The 22,361-nt window shown below is 32.1% G+C and overlaps 1 protein-coding gene across 5 annotated transcripts in view; it reads right to left on the reverse strand.

Annotated features, from left to right (window-relative positions):
• Window positions 1-22,361, reverse strand: part of LOC105680063 (transmembrane protein 8B-like) — a 230,855-nt gene that overhangs the window by 10,988 nt on the left and 197,506 nt on the right. For 4 of the 5 annotated variants that reach the window (XM_067352077.1, XM_067352078.1, XM_067352076.1 and 1 more), the window contains one exon: window positions 18,944-19,138. In XM_067352077.1, the coding sequence (XP_067208178.1) occupies window positions 18,944-19,138 (195 nt within the window). Of the gene's footprint in view, window positions 1-9,975; window positions 11,735-18,943; window positions 19,139-22,361 lie in introns of those variants that run through there. The other variant, XM_067352079.1, reaches the window with a different exon arrangement.

Consider the following 22,361-nt stretch of genomic DNA (forward strand, 5'->3'; position numbering starts at 1 on the left):
TTTTAATTCTTCTTTATTATATTTATAATATTGCCTAATAGAAATCACCATTATCACTGGTTGCTAAATATTTCAATACAACTTATACATTTATTAATGTTACTAGTAGTAATATCAATTTATAATAAAAACAACTGAGGCCGATTGAGACCCTTATCGTCACCCTTCTTTTAAGAAAGATTTCTAGTTTGGAAATTTCAAAAAATCGATTTTTTTTTTGCATTTTCTGAATCTTCTATGTATCTAATATATGTGTGTAAAGGAATTTTTCGAAATTTGAAAAATTTTTAGAAATACACGCTATTCAATGGATTAATAAAGGTAAAATCCGTGCGCTCGGAACTTTAAAACGCGATTTTCTCGAAACCATGTTTTCAGAACTGGTGGGCATAATATTTCTGAAAGTCAACCAATTCACTTTGGTTTTGTTTTGTTGTAAAGTAGATAGTTTGTGCTAATGCATGAAATTACCATTTTTTAATAGATTTATAACAACGAAAAAAGGACAAAAAATTGAATTCCAACTTTAAAGTGCTACCATTTTGTGAATTTTTAGCTTTTTTTTTAATTTTTTAAGTTCATGCACTAGATACTTTTATTAATTTTAAGAATATCTTTGGTTTTTTGTTTTGGAATCAATAATTATGGCCAACACGCCCATCGATTAACCAATTTCATTGAACGCTATTTTAGACAATCTGCGCGTCACACTTTTTTATAAAAATTGACTAACAAAATTTTTTTTTTATTAACACAATTTATAATATATTTCAATATATTATTTATAATATATTGTATATGAAATAAGTCGCAATTTGATGTTTCCTTTTATTTTTTTTTTTAATTCCCAAAAATTATTTATTTTTTGACTTTCTAATTTAAAAATCCTTCTTAAAAAATATTTCTGTATACACATACATATAATTATAATGTTTTTGGTAAATCTTCGAAAAACCCACCTATATGAAATAATGGATAAGAATACCCAATTCCTACGTATTTTGGACTCCTGAATACAAATCTGAAAAAATTTTTTGTCGATCGGATATATTTAGACCGCCATCTTGAAAAATACTTGTTTTTTATCGATATTTCCTAAAATATTAATTGTACAAAAAAAGTTGTCAGACAAAATATGAAGCTCGTGATACTGTATATAAAAAAGATCCTATACATAATAAATGTAAATTTAATACTTTAATCGCCATATTTAAAACTGATAAACAGGCCGGCTGAATCGGTCGATTGAAGCTCGCTTTGCGTGGAAAATTGTAAACCCATGTGGAACGCGTGGAAAGTGTATGCGTAGAGGCAGTGTGTTCTGTCCCCCTGCGGGGGGCACCACTATAATAAAAACCTAACCTAACCCTACTTACCTACCCTACTCTTGAGTTAATCTAATTGTAAGATTAGGTTAACCCAAGGATAGGGGTAAGTAAGTAGGTAGGGTTAGGTTAGATTTTTATTATAGTGGTGCCCCCCGCAGGGGGACGGAACACACTGCCTCCACGCATACACTTTCCACGCGTTCCACATAGGTTTACAATTTTCCACGCAAAGCGAGATTCAATCGACCGATTCAGGCGGCTTGTTTATTAGTTTTTTAAAATATGGTGACTAAAGTATTGTATTTACGTTTATTACGTATAGGGTCTTTTGTGTATACAATATCACGAGCTTCATATTTTGTCTGACTTTTTTTTGTACAATCAATATTTTAGAAAATATCGATAAAAAACAAGATTTTTTGCGTTTTTTTCGACTTACAAGTCCGAGCGCTATTTTTAAATTTTATATCTGTGTTTAGCAGGCAAAAATACGTAGGAATTGGGTATTCTTACCCATTATTTCATATAGGTGGATTTTCCGAAGGTTTACCAAAATTAAATAGTATTTATTCATAAAATTAAAAAACCATAAACATGAATGTTATAGAAAATATTAAGATTTAAAGTATAAGAAAAATTTGAATATTATGTAGAAAATTAATAAATGTGAAAGCAAAAGAAGATAAACAGTTGGTTATTAATCATAATTAGAGGTCAGACAAAAAATTAACAAACATATATGTTCGAATAATTCCAAACAGAAAAATGAGCTTTTAGTTCGGACAGTTCGAACATAAGCAGTACTATCGATCTGTACTATCAATTCGTAATATCGTAATTCGAAAGATTCGAATACATTAATGCCAATGTTACATAATATGTACATATCGATATTACCAAAGAGATTGAAAGAAGAGATGGTAGATAGGAATCTACTGCCATAGAGCCAGACGGAATTTAGTAAATAGGTAAGTGCAGTAGACAATATACAGGGTGAGGCATCGAAAACAAGCCACCTGAATAACTCGCCTGCTTTTGGCGATAGAAAACAATGCATCAGACCAATCTTGCTTGATTTTAAGACATAATTTTATGTCAATAGTTTTTTTGTGGATGGAAGTGTAAAAGTCAATTTTGTTTTTTTAAATAAAATGATATCTTTTTTACTTAGCTTCTAATAAAGCGTTTCAAGACGCATACAATGCCATGCGATACGGCCAACTTCAATAATTAATTAATTATTAACAGCGCTACAACTTTAATTGACATACGTCAATCTCTAACGCACGAGTCAGAAGTTGGCCATATTACAGGGCCGAAGTGAAAAGGTAGACGTCACCCGCAATATTTCAAGCCGATAAAACTCGTATAATATGTAAAATATTATACTTACATTAAATCATACATCGTTGTATTCTTTTCAAACAGCGCTACAACTTTTTTTACATCAAAATATCCACATTATTATAAAAAATTTATGCATACCTCTCCGTTTGTTAACACGGATAACTTTTGTAAGCAAAATATTATGCGCACAATAGAGTTCAGTTTGAACCATTTAATTTAATTTTGATATATATTTGTTATGGTCTTTTTTAATTTTAAAGATAAAAGGGGGTGACCATTTTTGGTGGGACACCCTATTTATATAAAACTTTGACCGTTTTGAGGCGAGAGAAGATGTTGTCCAATTTCGCTCAAATTTTACATATAGTTGCATATTCTGATTATGAGAGGCAACTTTTCCCCAAATTGTAAAGCGATATCTCAAAATTCGCTTTTTTTGCTCCACTCTAATATATTATACATGCGTTTCCTACTTTCTTTATTTGTATGTGATGTACTTCTGCCGTGAATGTATGTTACAAAAAAGAATCATCTTCTTTTACTGGCTTTAGTTTTTGCTAGTCATAATCCCTATTCGTCGTCTATTAATCTTTATCTTATCGTGCAATCCGTTCTTTGAGTAATGTTGCACGTTTTCAGTCGATTCTTATATTTTATTATTGCGCGTACATTGAGTTTTTTTGTTTACTTTAGAACTTTAACACGTTGAATGCCATTGGGGTCACTGATAACCGGCACTCGACTTGCCTGTGACGCCATGGAGGTTATCGGTAAGCGGTGATATCAGAATTAATTCAATACTAAAATAAAATGAAGATAATGTAAGATTTTTAATACTAATAATGTTATAACAATAATGTAAAGTAATAAATGCATCACGGAGCATTTAAACCAGCGCTCGGAATTAGTTGCACATTTCGGGCCGATTCCCGAGACGACGCCTCCTGTTCCCCCACTACCGCTCGGCCGTTGGCGGCCGAGCCGCCGATAGCTCTGGCGCAGGAGCGTTTTATATAAGAAATAGGCTGGGTTGTTGAGGCACCTCTCAGAAAATAGTAATATTTTCTTTGCTACATAAATAATGTTTATTTTCATTAATAATTAAATATATATACATTATGTATTAATAAAAATAAACATTATTTATGTAGTGAAAAAAATGTTACGATTTCCCGAAAGATGCCTAAACAATCCAGCCTATTTCTAATATAAAACGCTCCTGAGCCAGAGCTATCGGCGGCTCGGCCGCCAGCGGCCGAGCGGTAGTGGTGGAACAGGAGGCGTTGTCTCGGAAATCGGTCCGAAATGTGCAACTAATTCTGAGCGCTGATTTAAACAATTTTATTTTATATATGTATATACAGGTGCGGCAAAATTAAGTCCCCGATGTTGTTTTTTAATTTAAAGTTTTTAAATAGAAAATATTTTTAAAATTTTGTGAAAATTATTTACTGAGTCCGTTACAATTGTATTGGTCTAAGTTCGAAAGGTGATATCGGGCAAATAATCACCGCGAGCATTGATGCATTGTTCAGCTCTTTTCTGGTCCAACGTGGGTGGGCCGAACGTAAGGGTTCGGCGTTTGTACGCCAATGTCGTGCAGTCGGTGTCCCTTTACGGGGCACCGGTATGGGCCGATAAAGTCCTGGTCAGTCGGCGAATCCAAGCGATGGTTCATCGCCAACAGCGCCGGCTGGCCTCAAGGATCATTCGGTCCTACTGCACGACGTCGTTTATGGCGGCCACGGCCCTGGCGGGCCTCCTCCCGGTCGAGTTCTTAGCGAACTCGTACGCCGAGGTTTATCGGCGTACGAGGGACCCTGATCGCACCGGGAGTGCCCGTCTAAGACCAGGGGCCGTGGAAAAAATCAGGAGGAATGCCCGTCGCAGAGCTATATCCCAATAGCAGGAGGCCATTGCGGATTCTGCGACGGGTAGATGGACTACCCACGCCATCCAGCCCTGTCTGCCGGAATGGGTAGACAGGCGAGGACGAGGACTCGAGTTCCACCTGACACAGGTACTCACCGGGCATGGTTGCTTCAGTGACTACCTGTGCAGGATTGGTAGGGAGCATACGACGGGATGCCACAACTGTGCGGCCGGTCGGGACTCGGCGCAGCACACCCTCACCGAGTGTGAGGCTTGGACGGAGGAGCGCCGAGCCCTGACCGCAGTGGTGGGAGAGGACCTCTCCCTTCCGGCATTGGTTCAAGCAATGCTGAAGGGAGAGGATAAGTGGAAGGCCGCCTCCGATTTCTGCGGCGCTGTAATGCTGCAAAAAGAGGAGGCGGAACGAATCAGAAGAGGGGAGGCGGTGGAGGTGGACAGCACTCCACCATCCTCCCCACCTCCCCCCCCTTCGCAGAGAAGAACGGGAGGTAACGGCGGCGGGGGTACTCCCCCGACCGCAACGCGGCGGAGAAGAAGAATAATCTCCCGTCGCCGTATACCAGCCCTACGCAGGGACTGATAGGAGTAGGGGTCTCTCAGAAAGTGGTAAGGAAACTTGCCACCACCACCATCACAATCTGAGAGACCCCTGGGGACTTACATCCCAAGAAAGGGATATCCCCATGCATGCATAGAGAGGCTGGGTGAATTCCCCCCTCTCCCCCCCAGCGGGGGCCAACCGTGAGCGGGGGTCCCGGCCCCCCACACACAAACCAGGGAGGGCGGGGGGAGACTGAGGTAGCCCAGTCTTCCCCACTAATAATAATAAGAGATGAAACAGAGGGGTGGGAGAGAGAAGTTATCTCTCTCCCCCCTGGGAAGAGACCGAACAACGGTCAAACCCGAGAGGGGGTGAGATGAATGCCGCTGGCGATGCCTCACCCCCTCTCAATACGGGTTAGGATGGCTACCGGCGGGGGTTTTAGTGAGTATACCCAGGGACACCTTCCCTGGGAACTCCCACATAACCCTCGGGTTCTCCCCCGAAGCCTGAGGGTATCCATAAAGGGTTCCCCCGCCTTACCAAAAAAAAAAAAAAAAAAAAGAAAGCTCTTCTCTGGTCATTTTCCATGACTTTGCGCAGCGTCTCAATGGTAATTTGTGCAATTTCTGCACAAATGTTGACTTTCAAGGCGTCAAGAGTGCGTGGGCAATTGATGTACACTTTACTTTTTAGATAGCCCCACAAAAAGAAGTCTCGTGCAGTCAAATCCGGCGATCTGGGCGGCTACGCAATATCACCATTTTTCGAGATGGATATATATATATATATATATATATATATATATATATATATATATATATATATATATATATATATATATACACCCAGTCAGCAAAGTTTGTTTAAATAGATATTACCAAAATCTGCTACAAATTTTTGTTAGCAGAAAAACTGCAGATTGTATACAAAACCTGTTACATTAGATGATGATAGCAGAATGTCAGCAGGAATGTTACAAAACTTGCTGACATAATTTGACAGCAGATCAGTAGCAGAAACCGAATAGGATTTGCTCGGAATTATTACAGCAGATTGGTGGCAGAAACCGAGCAGGATCTGCGCAGTGCAATTTGATATTGTTTGCCGCTATGCGGCGTGTTTCTTCATATATAAATTCGTACTCAAAATTCATCTACAGTGCATATAAAGTGTGGCCAGTGGCTTAATGAAGCTTATCAGTTTAATACAATAATCTGATACAATCCCCATAAGAGATTCAGAATATTAAACTGATTTTTGAAATTGAAAATGCGCTGCGAGTTGACCCGATATTGCAGTAATTTCGGGATTTCGCCTAATAAATTTATTAAAACATAAGTATTTTTTTTTGTCCCAATAAAACAAATATATATTATATACTTTGCATACCTCATTTACTACTTTTAATAAGTGAAACAAGAAATGTAAAATTGTAATGAAGCATTTAAATGTCGCTATTCTATTTAAATTGTGACGGCAGGTTCTGCTCGATTTCTGTCGCCAATCTGCTGTCAACCTATGTCGACAGATTCTGCCGACAAAACACGAGCTTAATGCGGACACAGATGGCATCGTATTTGCTGCCAAGTTCTGAGCAAATCTGCTCGCAAACTGCCAGCAGGCTGTTAACATTTTGTTGACTGGGCATATACTCAGTTTTAATCATGGACTCTACGAATTGCAAAAATTTTCCACTAACTATTTTGTCACTTGGTGGATGAAAAAATTTCTTAATCTCTGACTCTTCCATGGTTTTACTTTTCTGGACTTAAAGATTCTTCTTGTAACAAGTATGTATAAAAATTCAACTAATCACAATCTATCACAACTAATCTATTACAAGTAACCACAATCAATACTAATCACAATTGTACTAATTACACTGAGAGAAAAGTATTTGGTATTTGCGACTATAATTGCATAGTAAAATAATTATAGTTGGAATTCTTATTTTTATAGTTATTATTGCTATAATACCTTAAAAATAACCTAATATTCATGGTTCTGGCAATTAACGTAACAATTTTACTATAAATTATAATAATTTGAAATGTTAATATAGTAAAATTGAAACGGTACGTTGGTTTACGCGGAATAACTCGTCGGAGTCAGGAGTTCGGTCGGTTGGGGGCACGCAAAAGAATGCTCGGATGAAATGATAAGAACAAAATAATAAAATAAAAGAAGGTTTATTTCTCAAATGATAAAGTCTATGATATACAACCGTGTGGATACGGAACGTTTAATATGTCTGTTTGAACGAGTGTTATAATTTATCTCGGCGGTGTGAACGATGTGTAACGGTGGTCGTACAGTGACGAGAAAGCGTCAGCGCAAGCGCGGGGGCCGCAGTTGTCTCTAGACGACTGCGAGCGCGTAGATCGATACGTTCGAGCGGCGTCGGTGATCGATCGACTGATCGATAGCTCGGGCGCGTGCGCGGTGATTCGATGATCGCTGTCGATTCGATTGTTCGCGATTGCCTGCCGGATATGAGGACCCGATTTGAAAGGATGAAGACGGGAGCGAGGACGCGCGTATTGCTCGCGCCCTGCAATGACTGGTGATCTGACGTGGAGCCGAGTATTCCCGGCGGTATACGGGTATGCCCGTATGTAAGAACGAAGCCGAGTGCGCTCGGTAATATACGAGTATGCTCGTATGCGAGGATCGAGGCCGAGTACTCTCGGTAACGTGCGAGTATGCTCGCACGAACGAACGGAGGACGGTTCCTGATGGCCGAGTATGCTCGGCAGGAATACGAGTATTCTCGTATCGAGATCTAGAGCTGAGTATGCTCAGCGGGGATACGGGTGTGCCCGTAACGTGTGGAAGCGGTTCCTGGGGCCGAGTATGCTCGGTCGGTGCACGAGTATGCTCGTGCTCGTGGGGCTGCTGGTCATAGACTTCGAGTATTCTCGAAGGATTACGAGTGCTCTCGCAATAGGATGTTCACTGGCGAGCAGTGAACGGGATCTGGTAAGAAAGCGTACAGCAGGGCCTCTTTTATACCCGGCTGTCGCCCGACTGGCGAAGGATCGGCAAACATCGGCGGTTTAGCCGGCGGACCCCCACCTGGTAAATTTCGAAACGGTCGGGTGTGGGGGACCGTCCGGCGATTGACCGTCGGTGTTTACATGATACGTTTTATCGGCGCGCGATGCGCCCTTTTTGGCTACGGACGATGTTCGGTCCGTAGCCGTGACGATGCATGCTGCATCGTTACAAAATATTAAGTAACAAATAGAAATAAAATAACTATTTTATGTAATAATCGCAATCACAATTATGGTAAATATGACTATTCTCTTCACATCCGCTTTACTATTTATTGGTAATAATAAAAGTAATTAAACAAAAATAATAATAAGTAACTAAAAATAGTAATAATAAGTAACTAAAAAATAAGTAAGAAAAGATTATTAAAAGCATAGTATAGTAGCATAATATAGTAAACTATATTAATGGCTTGTTTGACTATATTTCTAACTACACATTTACTAAAAATATATAAAAGCATACAAGAAATAGCTATAAATTATTTATGCACAGTGCATTCAACCATAGTGACAGTATATTTTACTATATTTATAAATAACCATTTACTAATTGTATTATTATATTTGCTACATTTATAAATTATCATTTTCCTGAAAAAAACTGAAAAAGATAAGAATCATCAAATTATCTATAAATTATCAAAAAAGTTACACATTTAAAATATTAAATTAATTAATAATTTAAAATATATTATTATACACTTATTGTTAGAATAAAAATTATAGGATTAAGATTTTCCAGTTTAAAAATTCACGAATTTTACACAAACAGTCGTAACTTTCCGAAAAATCGTAGACTAATGTTTTAGTTCTTCTTAAAGTCTCAACTTTATGCTTATATGATAATCATCCTCAAAGATAATTTATTACTGAGTGGCAGTGCATTCTTTAAATGAGAATTTGTTTATTTCTGTTGAATTTCATAATTAATATCTATACGGTTATCCGTCTATTTATTTAAATATCAAATCTACACTTAATATGACAAATCCCATGACAATTTTGTTCCTTTCCTTATGCATATGTTTATGCGACTATGCAAGTTTGTCTGGATAGGCCCTAATTCTTACAATTAATACAACCGTATATAGAACATTAAATTAACTGTTAAATTAGTTACTAGTTACCATAAATATGTAACTAAGTTAAGTTACAGTTATAGATGAAGAAAAAGGAACGAAGTTAAGTTAGAGTTACCGAAAAAAAATAACTGTAACTGTAACTTTGTTACAAGTAACTAGTTACTTCCCAACCCTGTATAAAAGTACAATGTCAAATTTTGTTGAAGAAAAATTAGAAGCATGAGGTCTTCCAGAATACATTGATAAATTTAAAGGTTATTATTTTATTTTTATCAATATAAGACATAATGATATTATGTTGTATTTTTACTTGTTTAGATGAACAAATTGATGAGGAAGCTTTTTTACATATGCCTGAATCTATGGTAAAGGAGTTAATTCCTACAATCGGAAAACGGTTTTGTTTCCTTCAAAATCAAAAATATTGCTTCAAAGAAAAAATTGCTTTAAAGTAAAATTGAAAATTCAGATTTGGTAAGATAATTAACAAATTTTTTAAAACATTGCAGAATTAAGTAAAAATGTATTTGTTATGTTTTATATTTTATAATTAATAAACAATTCAACAATTCTTATATTTACTTTAAAAATCCTAAAAAAACTTCTGAAATACTAAATTATTTTTTCTATATTTTACTAGGTTAAATTGAATTGAATATTTTCTTTTTAACATATTATAAATTTTTTATTTTTTATTTAATTTATTGAAATATTTCTGAATATTATTTTATTATTTTATTATTTTAGGAAATCGCAAATAAATTGGAAAGAAATAAATCTGAGGATGCGATTAGTACAGCGAGTAGTTCTTCGATAAGCTCATATCAAGATTATGGAAAGGTATATATTTTATATAAATTTTGTAGTAATATTCTTTTCATTTTTATATGTTTTTGAGTAAGCTGATTTATATAAAAATGGATACTTTTTTTAACTATTTGTGAATCTAAGAACTGAATTATAAGACATTAAAGTTAGAGTATAAAAGGATTTTTTATTCTACATAGCCAAAAAAAGTATAGTACTTTTAAATGAAATCGGTAAAACAGACGACTCCAGCATTTTCTTAATTTCGATAAAAAAAAAAAAACGAGCGTATGAAGTACAATTTATGTGAAGATACATTAGAAAACTTTTTAAACAAAAGAGTTTTTTAATGTAGGTATTTTATTTTATAATTTATCTTTAAATATAACATTCAGTTTTGTAAATTTTTTTCTTTTATGTTCCATAAACAGTTATAAAGGATATTTTAGAAATTATGTTTTACAAACTATAGTTCTATTTAATTTATTTTTTAAATACTATAACAAAAAATATATTGAAGGATATATATGAAAAAAGAAATATATTTTGTGTGTAAACATAAAATACATAAATGCTCATCAAAAAAATGACTTACTTATTTTTACATTCTTCCCCACATTATATTATTATGTGTATAATAAAATAACCATATCATATGAATGGTTATTTTATTGTACATAACAATAGTCTCAATTAGTTATTAGGAAATTGTTTTAACTATAATAATATCTTATTGTTTTAACTATATTAATATGATCGAATCTTTCTCAATAAAATATGTGAATGAACACTTTTTCTATAATTGAGTAAACTTTATAAATTACAATTGTTGGAACCATATGCAATGTAGATCTAATTACATATAAAAAGTTTAATACTACTATTAATATAAGTGCGATTTATTACTATGACATATGGTTTCTTGAACTTTCAATTATGGTCGCAATTATCATATTTATAACACGACTTACTATATAAAAATTACAGGTTATAGTGTATACAACCATGTATATGGTTGCATGAATGCATATTAAAGTTATGACAACAATAATATAGTATTGAGTCAGCTATAATTCGCATTGTTAAAATAACTATAAAAATGTGGTTGTCACCTTTACAGACTATAAATTATAGTGAAATTATGGTAATTGTAACTATTTTGTTCTCTCAGTGGCACAATCGGTATTATACTTATACGGTTTAAATGTTTACAGTGCTAACTAACAATGGTGAAATAAAAAAATATTTTTTGGAGATTACTTCACGTTAGGAACATTTTGCGTATATCATATTCTTCCTTTGTAAAGCGTATCGACACATTGTTAAACGTTATTATATTTATTTTGTAATTGACATTGATGAAAGCCTAATATATGTAGATCGAAACGTTTGTGTCTATTGAGTTTATGATAAAATATATTTGCTATAACAACTAGTAACGGTTCTTTTTGGCTTATTCACCTAATATGAAAAGAATTTAGTCTCCAACAACTCTTTATAACTTTCACCGGTAACGGTCCCTTCAAAAAATTGCAGATAGACTCCTTTTACAGAAATTGTAGTCCACGCGAAGACTTTTTGGAGGTAAAGAGGAACGGCAATCGACACTTTCGAATTTTTTTTTTATGTCTACGATCATTCAAAGTGTCATACATACTAAAATTATTAATAATCCTGCAAAAAAATATCAAAAAATGAGTAAAATCTCAGATCATCAGCATAATGTGTAGGGTAAATTAGGTTATGACGCAATTCCAGGGAGAAAGCATATCTTCTGAGTATAATTTCGCTTGAAACTTTTTTAGATCAATATTTACTACGGAATTCACGATACGCCTCAATATAGTTTTTGCCTCTACTATAGAAACACTCGATAAGAAACACTTTTTCTTCGATGCTTAGCGCGTTCATTCTGATATTTATAAACTGGCTTGTACAATGGCTCAAATAAAATCGACGGGTCTCAAGTACCAGAATCTAATTAGTTAAATGACCGCCGAAATTGAGGAGGAGAAATATAAAAAATATCGAAATGAGGAGTTTACTTTCAACACAATCCTAATGGTAATCCTGTATAACAAAATTTTATGGAGATCTGATTGGTAAGACATATAAAGTTTGCGAGGCATTCAACGTGTTAATAAAGTTTTTTCATTGTGTGACTTTTTTACTAAAAACTTTCTCCTATCACGCAATCTTGCTCAAGAAGGAGAAATAAAAGAAAAATGGTTAAAAATTGCAAGGTTTAAATTAAAAACATATTATATAATAAGAGAGCAGATACCGAAAAAGAACAAAAGTAATGCAGGCTATGTGGAAACAAGATTAAATCGTAACAGCACGTATAGAAGGAATGCAAGAACTGGAAACGAGAAAAAGATCGCTAGCAAAAGAGGGTATATAACATGCTAAGTGAAGAAGAAAGAGAGTTTATTAAGGGAATTAAAAAAATTGAAGATATTAAAAAAAATCAAGCAAAGAAGAATCAAGAAAAGGCGTATACATAAAAAAAAATACAAGAGGAGAACAAGAGAAAAAAAGAATTATGTGAAAAAGGGATGCGTACGCGCGCACGCATAGCGTTTTATTTTAATTTTTGAATTAAAGTATCTGCAAAACAAAACTTTTCATAAATAGATGTTGTAAATAAATGCTATAGGATTTCAAATGAGCTACTCAATGCTATCATTTTTAACTTATTCAAGAACTGATAATTTAGCTGAAAAGTCAATTTTTTTTAAATAGATCATAGTACTTTTCATTGCAGATCGTTTTATCAACATTTCCATCGCAAACTACATAAAATCCTTATCTTCGAAAATATTATACAGGCTCAGATAGCAAATTGTGGACAAGCTGTAACTCCAGATTTACTCCGTGATGCGTAGAACAGTATAATTAATAATTAATAATTTCTCAATTTTTGATTAAATATAAACTTATAATAAATGAAAAATTAATAAAAACTACTCAAATTCGCAATTATTGATCAAAATAAATGGAATCTAAAATCTTAATTATCAATAACAATATTTTATGCGGACATATCTCGAGCAATTAATTGCCTTATAACATATAGAAATTAATTTCTCAAATACATATATATTAGTTGTACTTGTTAAATTATAACATTTTGAAAGATGAAAAGGTAATTCTAATTATGAACCTTTTCGATCTAAAAAACTATTTTTGTCTATATTTACTCAATAAATGCTGGCTTTGTAAACTTCACTATATGTAATTACGTATGACGATTGTGACACAGTGCTTGTAGTTCGAGCCGTGTTGTAAATGAACAATTTATAAAGTTCAACAGTCTAAAAATTTATTAATATAAGCATATTTCAAAACAAGGTTCCAAAAAGATATTTCTTTTGGAGGAAAGCTGATGCATGTAAAAGAAACGAATGCAATATAAGATAGATACACAAGAAAACGGACACAAAGTTCGAAATGTCTTGCCATGTGTGTAAATAACAATCCTAAATGAAATAATATAATACAATTATAAATCTCATTTTGCTCTTAAAGCACTGGTCGATATGAAACTTTGCTTTGCGTGAAAAGTTGAATAATTTGGACTGTGTCCATTTCTAACTTCCACGTGTCCGTTTTCTCATGTGTCTCACTTACACTGTATTCATTTCGTTCACATTGTTGTGTTAAATTCTATGCGGACCCTCCTTTCTTTTTTTAAATATCAATTATATAACAAATTAAAGAGAAAAGATTAATTAAAGAGAGAAAGAATTTTTTTTCTTCAATTGTCTCATAACTAATACAGAATTGAGATATTCATATCTTATATTACACTGATTAATTATAAAGCTGCAGAGATTAATTGTAGTATAATTGGTTTAATAATTTCAGCCTAATGTTCCCACCACTTCTCGGATAAACGATCGTCATTTCTTGTCATTTGAGGATCCAAACAATGATTTTTCAAGGTCTATTCAAGTGTCGTTTGAGGGCCAAAATCGACACTTTTTTAATACCCTCCTTTGCGCAATCAGACATGTACATCACCAAGGTTGGGAAAGTTATTTTATAAAAGTAACTCGTTACCGTTACCGTTCTTTTTTCTAAAAAGTAACTCGTTATCGTTGCTCGTTACTAATTTTAAAAAGGAACTCGTTACCGTTACCGTTACTCAAAAAGTAACGAATCGTTACAATTTCCGTTACTTTTTTTATATACAATACAAATTTTATGCACAATTTTTCTAATACGAGATTAAATTAAACATTACAAATTTATAGTAAACATTAAAAATTTTTAAACATTATTTTTCATTAAAATAACAAAAATAATATAATTTTAATAATGATATTGCTATTAATATAAAGTGTAATAATTTTAATAATATATAATAAAAGTAATAATTTTGATAATAAGATATTTTAAATAACAAAAAATTTTTAATAAGTTGTAAACAAGCTTTCTTAAAAATTTTTAGATGCTATAAATATAAATTAAAAAGTTTTCTTATTGTTAGTTTTTCTATAAATTCGTAGATATATAAAGTAAATTTGAAAAATGTAACGATAAAAGTAACTGTTAAATTCGTTACTCGTTATCGAAAAATGTAACAAAGTTACTTTTTTCGTTACAAAAAAAAATTTGTAACGCCGTTACCGTTACAATTACCAAAAAAAAGTAATTGTAACGGTAATGGCGTTACAAGTAACGCGTTACTTCCCAACCCTGTAACATCACATAGTAATGAAGGTATCTTCGTATATCAATTTGTTTTTATTTTTAATTGTACACACGGGGACAGGAATATCTTCTCACATGAAGTTACATGTGTCTCGTTGGACATGTCAGGCATACCGGACATGCGTGCTTCACCTCTCAATATTCGTGCATTATAACTGTAGATATTCGAAAAACGGCAACGCCGTCTCAGAGCGGGAAAATGTAATTGACAGTTCATAGTTTGACGTATCCGTTTTCCGAATATCTACAGTTGTAATGCACGAATATTGAGAGGTGAAGCACGCATGGTCCGGTATGCCTGACATGTCCGACGAGACGCGTATAATTTCATGTGAGAAGACATTCCTGTCCCCGGAATAAAGTTCCGAATAGGTGAAACGCCCGATTTTTTTGAAACTGCACTATTTTATGTATTTTGGTGCGCTGATTACGAATATGATAATAAAAATTGCCGACAAGGTCATTTTCAAGGTCAAAACTCCAAAAAAAGTGAAAAAATATCACTTTTTTGAGATTATTTTGAGAAATATTGATGTAACAAAAAAATGTCTCAAATAAAAGTTGTAGTTCTTGTAAAAATACATTATTTATGTTCTATGCATTTTTTGTGTAAAACTGATAATTTTCGAGAAAATTGACGTTAAAGATTAAAAACTTTGGTAAACAGGTAGGTTTTAGCTTGCATGCGCATGCCATTCAAGAATGTAGCGGCGTGTGTGCGTATACAATTTATGTATATTTATTAAATCTTTGCCTTGCTAAAAATCTAATGAGTCTACAATATACTAAAAATACTAGATACTGAAAAGATTAGCAAGACCCCAACGCAAGGTGTGTGCGCGCAGAAAATTTATATGAATTAAATCTTTACCTTACTAAAAGTATGATGAGTCTACTAAATATACTAAAAATTTTAAATACAGGAAAGATTAGCAAGACCCCTACGCAAGGTAGAGAGCATATTGTGTTTGAAAGTTATTTTCAACTTCTATAATAGACACTAGCTATGTAATAGGCGGGGAAAGAGGCTCCGCCCCTCCCCCCTGCACCCCTCTCTCCGCCTACACCTATTTCCCCTTCGGGGGGCTCCGCCCCCCGAACCCCCCGTGTTTCATCCTACTTACCAAAGTTTTTAATCTTTAACGTCAATTTTCTCGAAAACTATCAGTTTTACACAAAAAATGCATAGGACATAAATGATGTATTTTTACAAAAACTACAACTTTTATTTGAAACTTTTTTTTGTTACATCAATATTTCTTGAAATAATCTCAAAAAAGTGATATTTTTTCACTTTTTCTGACCTTGTTTTGACCTTGAAAATGACCTAGTCGGCGATTTTCATTATCATATTCGTAATCAGCGCACCAAACTACATAAAATAGTGGAGTTTCAAAACAATCGGGCGTTTTACCTATTCGGAACTGCACCCTACTATACAATATACCGTGCCCGAGCGAACAAATTTGAAGCAATTTGAATGATCTTTAAAAAAACTTTTTATTTTAAAACTATTATAACCTTGACATTTTAATATTAGAATTTTCATCTCATAATTATCTCAAAAATGTGTCACTACCATACAGTGCGTTTGATATGAAACACCCTTATAATAAATTTCATAGTGAGTAAGTTTTGAAAATTATTTGAACGGATAATTTTTATAATAATAAATTGCTTGAAGAATTTTTAAAAACACTATTCACTGCCATTTTTTATTATAAAAAATTGACTTCTAATTTAGATTGTTAGTTTTTAGTTCAAATATGAAATTAAAATGGTACTATTGATACTCTCTTATAAAATAAGAAAACTTGTACTTTTTATTTGAAATATTTTATTGCGGGACACCTTGTTTTGCAGATATTTTGACTCAAAAGTTAAAATAAGACACTTTGTGTATACATGCATATTTATTTTTCTTATTTTCTTATCCCTTTTGAAAAGGTTTTGTGATATTAAAAAACAAAATATAAGTATTAATAGCCATATACTGTATACGACCAGCATTATTGATTGTAAGATTAGTGAACATTATAAATATTATAAATATTATAAATTAAATTAGCTAAACACAAATAACACATATAATAGGAAAGGCTCATATATGATAACCAGGGTTCGGAAAGTTATTATGTAAAAGTATCTAGTTAAAGTTACAGTTCTTTTCACTGAAAAAGAACTAGTTACAGTTACAAGTTACCGACTCTGAAAAGTAACACGTTACAGTTATAGTTACTCAAAAAGTAACGAGTCGTTACTTTTTAGTTACTTTTTTGCAATAAATGTGCACTACTATTTTAAATATAAGAATCTTACATTTCAAGATTTATTAACTTATTATATACTATATAGGTACTTAATTTTGTGTCATATTATTTTATATGTCATAAATCACAATTGTTTTAAACTTAAAATAAAAATACATTTAAAATATTAAATTAATAAATCATTTAAAATAAATCATTATACACTTAGAATAAAAATAATAGGATTAAGATTTTTTAGTTTAAAAATTCTCGAATTTCACACAAACAGTCGTAACTTTCCGAAAAATCGTAGACTAATGTTTCAGTTCTTCTTAAAATCTCAACTTTATGCTTATATGATAATAATCCTCAAAGATAATTTATTACTGGGTGGCAGTGCATTCTTTAAATGAAAATTTGTTTATTTTTGTTGAATTTCATAATTATATCTATACGTTTATCCGTCTATTTATTTAACAAATATCGAATCTACACTTAATTATGACACTTTAATATGACAAATTCTATGACAATTTTGTTCCTTTCCTTATGCATATGTTTATGCGACTATGCAAGTTTGTCTAGATAGGCCCTAATTCTTACAATTAATACAACCGTATATAGAATATTAAATTAACTGTTAAATTAGTTACTAGTTACCATAAATGTGTAACTAAGTTAAGTTACAGTTATAGATAAAGAAAAAGGAACGAAGTTAAGTTATAGTTACCAAAAAAAAATAACTGTAACTGTAACTTCGTTACAAGTAACGAGTTACTTCCCAACCCTGATGATAACTATCAAATAATATAATAGAAAGGCATTGAGAGCCGTCGCGGGATGTTAGTGCGAAATTATTTAATTTTTCTTAAAGAAATTAATTTATTAGTCTACGTGAGACAGTTAAATTTGTACACCGATCTCTGATTCGAGATACTTAGAGTGTTTAGTACGAAAAGTTAAGTACATTGTTCTCACATATGGAGAATCATTATGTACTGATAGGAATTATTGGAAAGAAAGGAAGAGAGAGAAAAAATATCAGGGCGCGAGTGGCTAAGCCGGGAATTGAACCCGGGTCTTCCGCTTGCCGGGCGAATGTTCTGACCACTAAACTACTAAATTAGCTAACTTTTAATCTATACGGTGCGCTAATTAAATAACGAGACTGCATGTGTCCTGTATCTAGTATTAACGTAAAAGGTCAAAATAGTACATGATTAGATCTGCTAAAGTGTACTCTTTTCAAAAAGTGTAAAATGAAACTTCCAATCAATAGTTTGTGCTTTACAGAAAAAGTAATAGTAGTTTTGTGCATGTTGTCAGAAAATTGAAAGTGGAGCAAAAAGTAATTATCAAATTTTATTATAAATTGAGAAAAAGTGCTACAGAAACAGTTATGAGAAAGTTTTATGAGGAGGTTTTGAAGAGGTTGTGGGATTAAATTCATCGGATACGACGCAAAATGCAATTGTTCGTTATTGTTCAATGAACCCGCACATTTTGCCGTAAACATCAAACACTTTTTAACAAAAATATCGATTTCAATCATCGAATATCTCTCATATTCTCCGGATTTGGCTCTCGTAGTTTACTTATGTTCTCCAAAATAAAAAAAACTATGAAAGGAACGCGATGTGGGACGATAAAGGACATATAAGATGCAATGACCAACCAGCTAAAAGCGATACTAAAAGAGAGGTTCCAGCAGTGTTTTGAAAGAAAACTTGTATTAAAGATGTAAACAGTGTGTAATTATTAGAAATGATTATTTCAAAAATATATAATCATATTTTACTGTTTGATAACATTCCTTTGTAGTAGCGTCAGTCTTGTTAATTAATTAGCACACCGTGTATGTAAATTTATTGGTACGGCATTTATCAAAATTTTAAAAGTTATATTATGATCTTACCGGTATAACAACACCCATCAATAGCGGTATCAATATACTGATCAAACCTGTTCTATCAATTTGCACACTAATAGTGATTACAAACACTCCCATTATGTGGCATAATGGTATAAAATCAGTCGATAACTCCGCCATTGCTACTAACGTCATCCAAAATGCCAAAATACTGGAGAAAAAGTCACTGTACTGCAAGATCTATAGGAAAGAAAAATATTATATTAAAAAGAAGTCATAATATGTTGTAAAAAATTAATCACCAATTTTATTAATTAAATAATTTATGTTAATATTAAATTGTCATAATTTTTTTAATCAAAAACTTTAATATAATATTTAGATAATTATTAATAATTATGCAGTCAGGTTTAATTATTTTGATCTTGACATATATGTATGTTATTAAAGTCATAATCCTGAGTAGCAAAAAAATATTTTAGCCATCGCTCATTGTTTATTAAAATGTTATTAATAAATAAAATAAGCAAATTAATTAATTAATTATTCCTGTTATTTTTCTTGTTTAGGAATTTTGAAGGAAAATCGTCATACTGTTGTAATGTGGCTTGCTGTTCTTAAACATAGATGCAGGCATATCTCTGAAAAGTTATTTATTCCGAATAATGCTTTATCAGATTAGTTTTTTTTTGAAAAAAAGACCTTCGCTCACGCTTTTAATTAATTTATTTATTTGAATTGCTAATTTTACTTGTTAATAACATTTTAATAAACAATGAACGCGCGCAACAGCTGAAATCTTTTCTTTGTTACTTAAAATTATGACTTTGATAACATATCAAGAACAAGACAATTAGATCTAACTGTGTAATTCTAAATTAATTACCAAAACTTGGTATTAATTTCTATATTATAATTTATATAACAAAATTAATTTTGATTTAATAAAATGAACTTATTGTTAATATTAAAATTTAAATTTTATGTGGAATATTAGTATACAGGATGGATCACGCAACTGGGCCGCAGTCCTAACACCTATTCTGTTAAAGAAAAACGATAGAGGCAAAAGTGAAAAATGACATAACAAAACATATTTTTCTATCAATTCATTTTTTTCGTAAATGCCACAATACACCGAAAAAGTGCAATTGCATTTTTTAAATAAAATTATATTTTTTTGCATAAATAAGTTTTTCAAAATTTCTGTGTATAAAAATATTAGCTTAAAAAATAAATATTTGACACAATATTTTAAATTTTTAAATGAGGTTATGCTTTATTCAAGGTGATATTCAAATTGTAATGTTTCATCGTGTGTAACATAACAAACATTTTGTGATTAATTCCTTTATGCTGTTTATTACAGCATCAAAATGATCACTATTTACATTTAAACAATTTATTATCTCAAAGATAAAGTATATTTATATCCGTTTATTTCCATTGATGATTAAAAGAACAATTAGACTAAATTATTTAAACGTAAATAGTAATCATCTTGATGCTGCGATAAAGAGCATTAAAAAATAGATCACAAAATGTTTTGTTGTATAAAACCAATATGTTCTTTATTAATTTGACACAATGTACTGAATTTACTGAACTTTATTTTTTTTTGCCTGGATTATACGTGTACATGAACCTTCCTTTTGTCATAGAGTAAAAGAAAAAGTAGAAATGTGTAAAAAACTAAAAGTTATAATAAAAATAATGGTGCTCTTCGGAGAGCTCATCTATTTTACTGACTGTTTTAATTCAAATGTAAAAAATAAAACAAAGAACAAATCACTAATCATATTCAACATGTTTGTTATGTCACGGTGGAACATTTGAATAAAAAAAATCACCTTAAATAAAAAATATATTTTACTCAAAAATTTTTAATATCTCGTGAAATATTAATTTTTCAAGCACTTTACTCTAATACACAGAATATTTAAAAGAACATATTTATGCAAAAAAATATACAATTTTATTTTCAAAAAAGATGCAATTGCACTTTTCCGGTACAATACTGCACTTACAAAAAAAAAAAAATTGATAAAAAAAAAATAAGTCTTTTTATGTCATTCAACTTTTACTTCTACCATTTTTTTCTATTCCCAATAAAACAAAAATTCAATAAAAGTGCTAGAACCCGGCTCAGTTACCCAATGGATCACTCTGTACACCAGGGCTCGGAATTATTTCATCTTTTCGGCCGATTCTCATGGTATACGCTTCCTTTCCTCTCCTTACCGCGCGCGCGGCAGCCGCTAGCAGTGTAGCCAGATTTGGCCCGGTTTTTCGCACATGCGCGACGTGACAAACGCAGTGAGTGCTTGAATGTAGTAAAAAGGTATGCTATATGGTACCCGTTCATTCTAAAAAATTATTTTCAGAAAAATCAATAAAAAAATTAAGTATATTTACATATATTTATATTTACATATCTCTATATGTTAAAAATGCAATTATAAAATGTAGAATAATTATGTGTAATATATTTTAAAAGATAAGCTAAGATATATATGAAAAATGGAAACTAAAAAAAGGGTAGAGGATATTAAAATAATAATTTTAACACATTTTTATATAAATAAAAATAAATATTTTATTTAGCACAATTTGTAAAGAATGCCAACATTTGTTGCAAGGGTAAGGAAAAGTGCTCAAAATCTTATCAGTATTCATGAAACAAAATATATTTTAGAGAATTTACAAACAATATCTAATAATATAAAATTATGACAAAAAATATATTAATGCATTTATAAACATTTATAAACTAAAAATATTACTAATATTCTAAAATTTAAAAGAAACTTTGCTTAATGCATTTTATAATAAAATTAAAATAAAACATTTTTTTAAATAATTTCAATTTCAAACAATAAGTAACCTAGATAATTTTCACAGAACATAATAATACAACAAAAATATTTTATCATAAAAATAAATTATAAATATAATTAAACATAAATACAAGAATATATCTTATATAGTATTATATGCAAACATTATATATTGTATACAGAGTGTCCCGCGAGACTTGTCTCACCGGAAACAGGGAGGTAGATGGGATCGAAATAAATATAAAAGTCCTTTACTGTTTTACGATATTTGCAATAATAAACAAGATATTAATTTTTACATTTGGACTAATGAGAGCGCGTCGAGAGAAGCGCTCCAGCCGCTCGAGGTCTAGCCCGGCCTAGTCTATCATACATTGGCTGCGAGCGGTGCGTTGGAGAGGCAAGAGGGGAAACGCGCTGTGGCTCGGCGCCCGACTCACGTCTTGCCGCACCGCGTTAAGCGTTTCGCGTCTATGCCGCTACGCACAATGTATGATAGATTAAGCCGGGCTAGACTTCGAGCGGCTGGAGCGCTTCTCTCGACGCGCTCTCATTAGTCCAAATGTAAAAATTAATATCTCGTTTATTATTGCGAATATCGTAAAACGGTAAAGGACTTTTATATT

The sequence above is a fragment of the Linepithema humile genome, chromosome 3 (assembly GCF_040581485.1).
Source record: "Linepithema humile isolate Giens D197 chromosome 3, Lhum_UNIL_v1.0, whole genome shotgun sequence".
NCBI lineage: Eukaryota > Metazoa > Arthropoda > Insecta > Hymenoptera > Formicidae > Linepithema > Linepithema humile.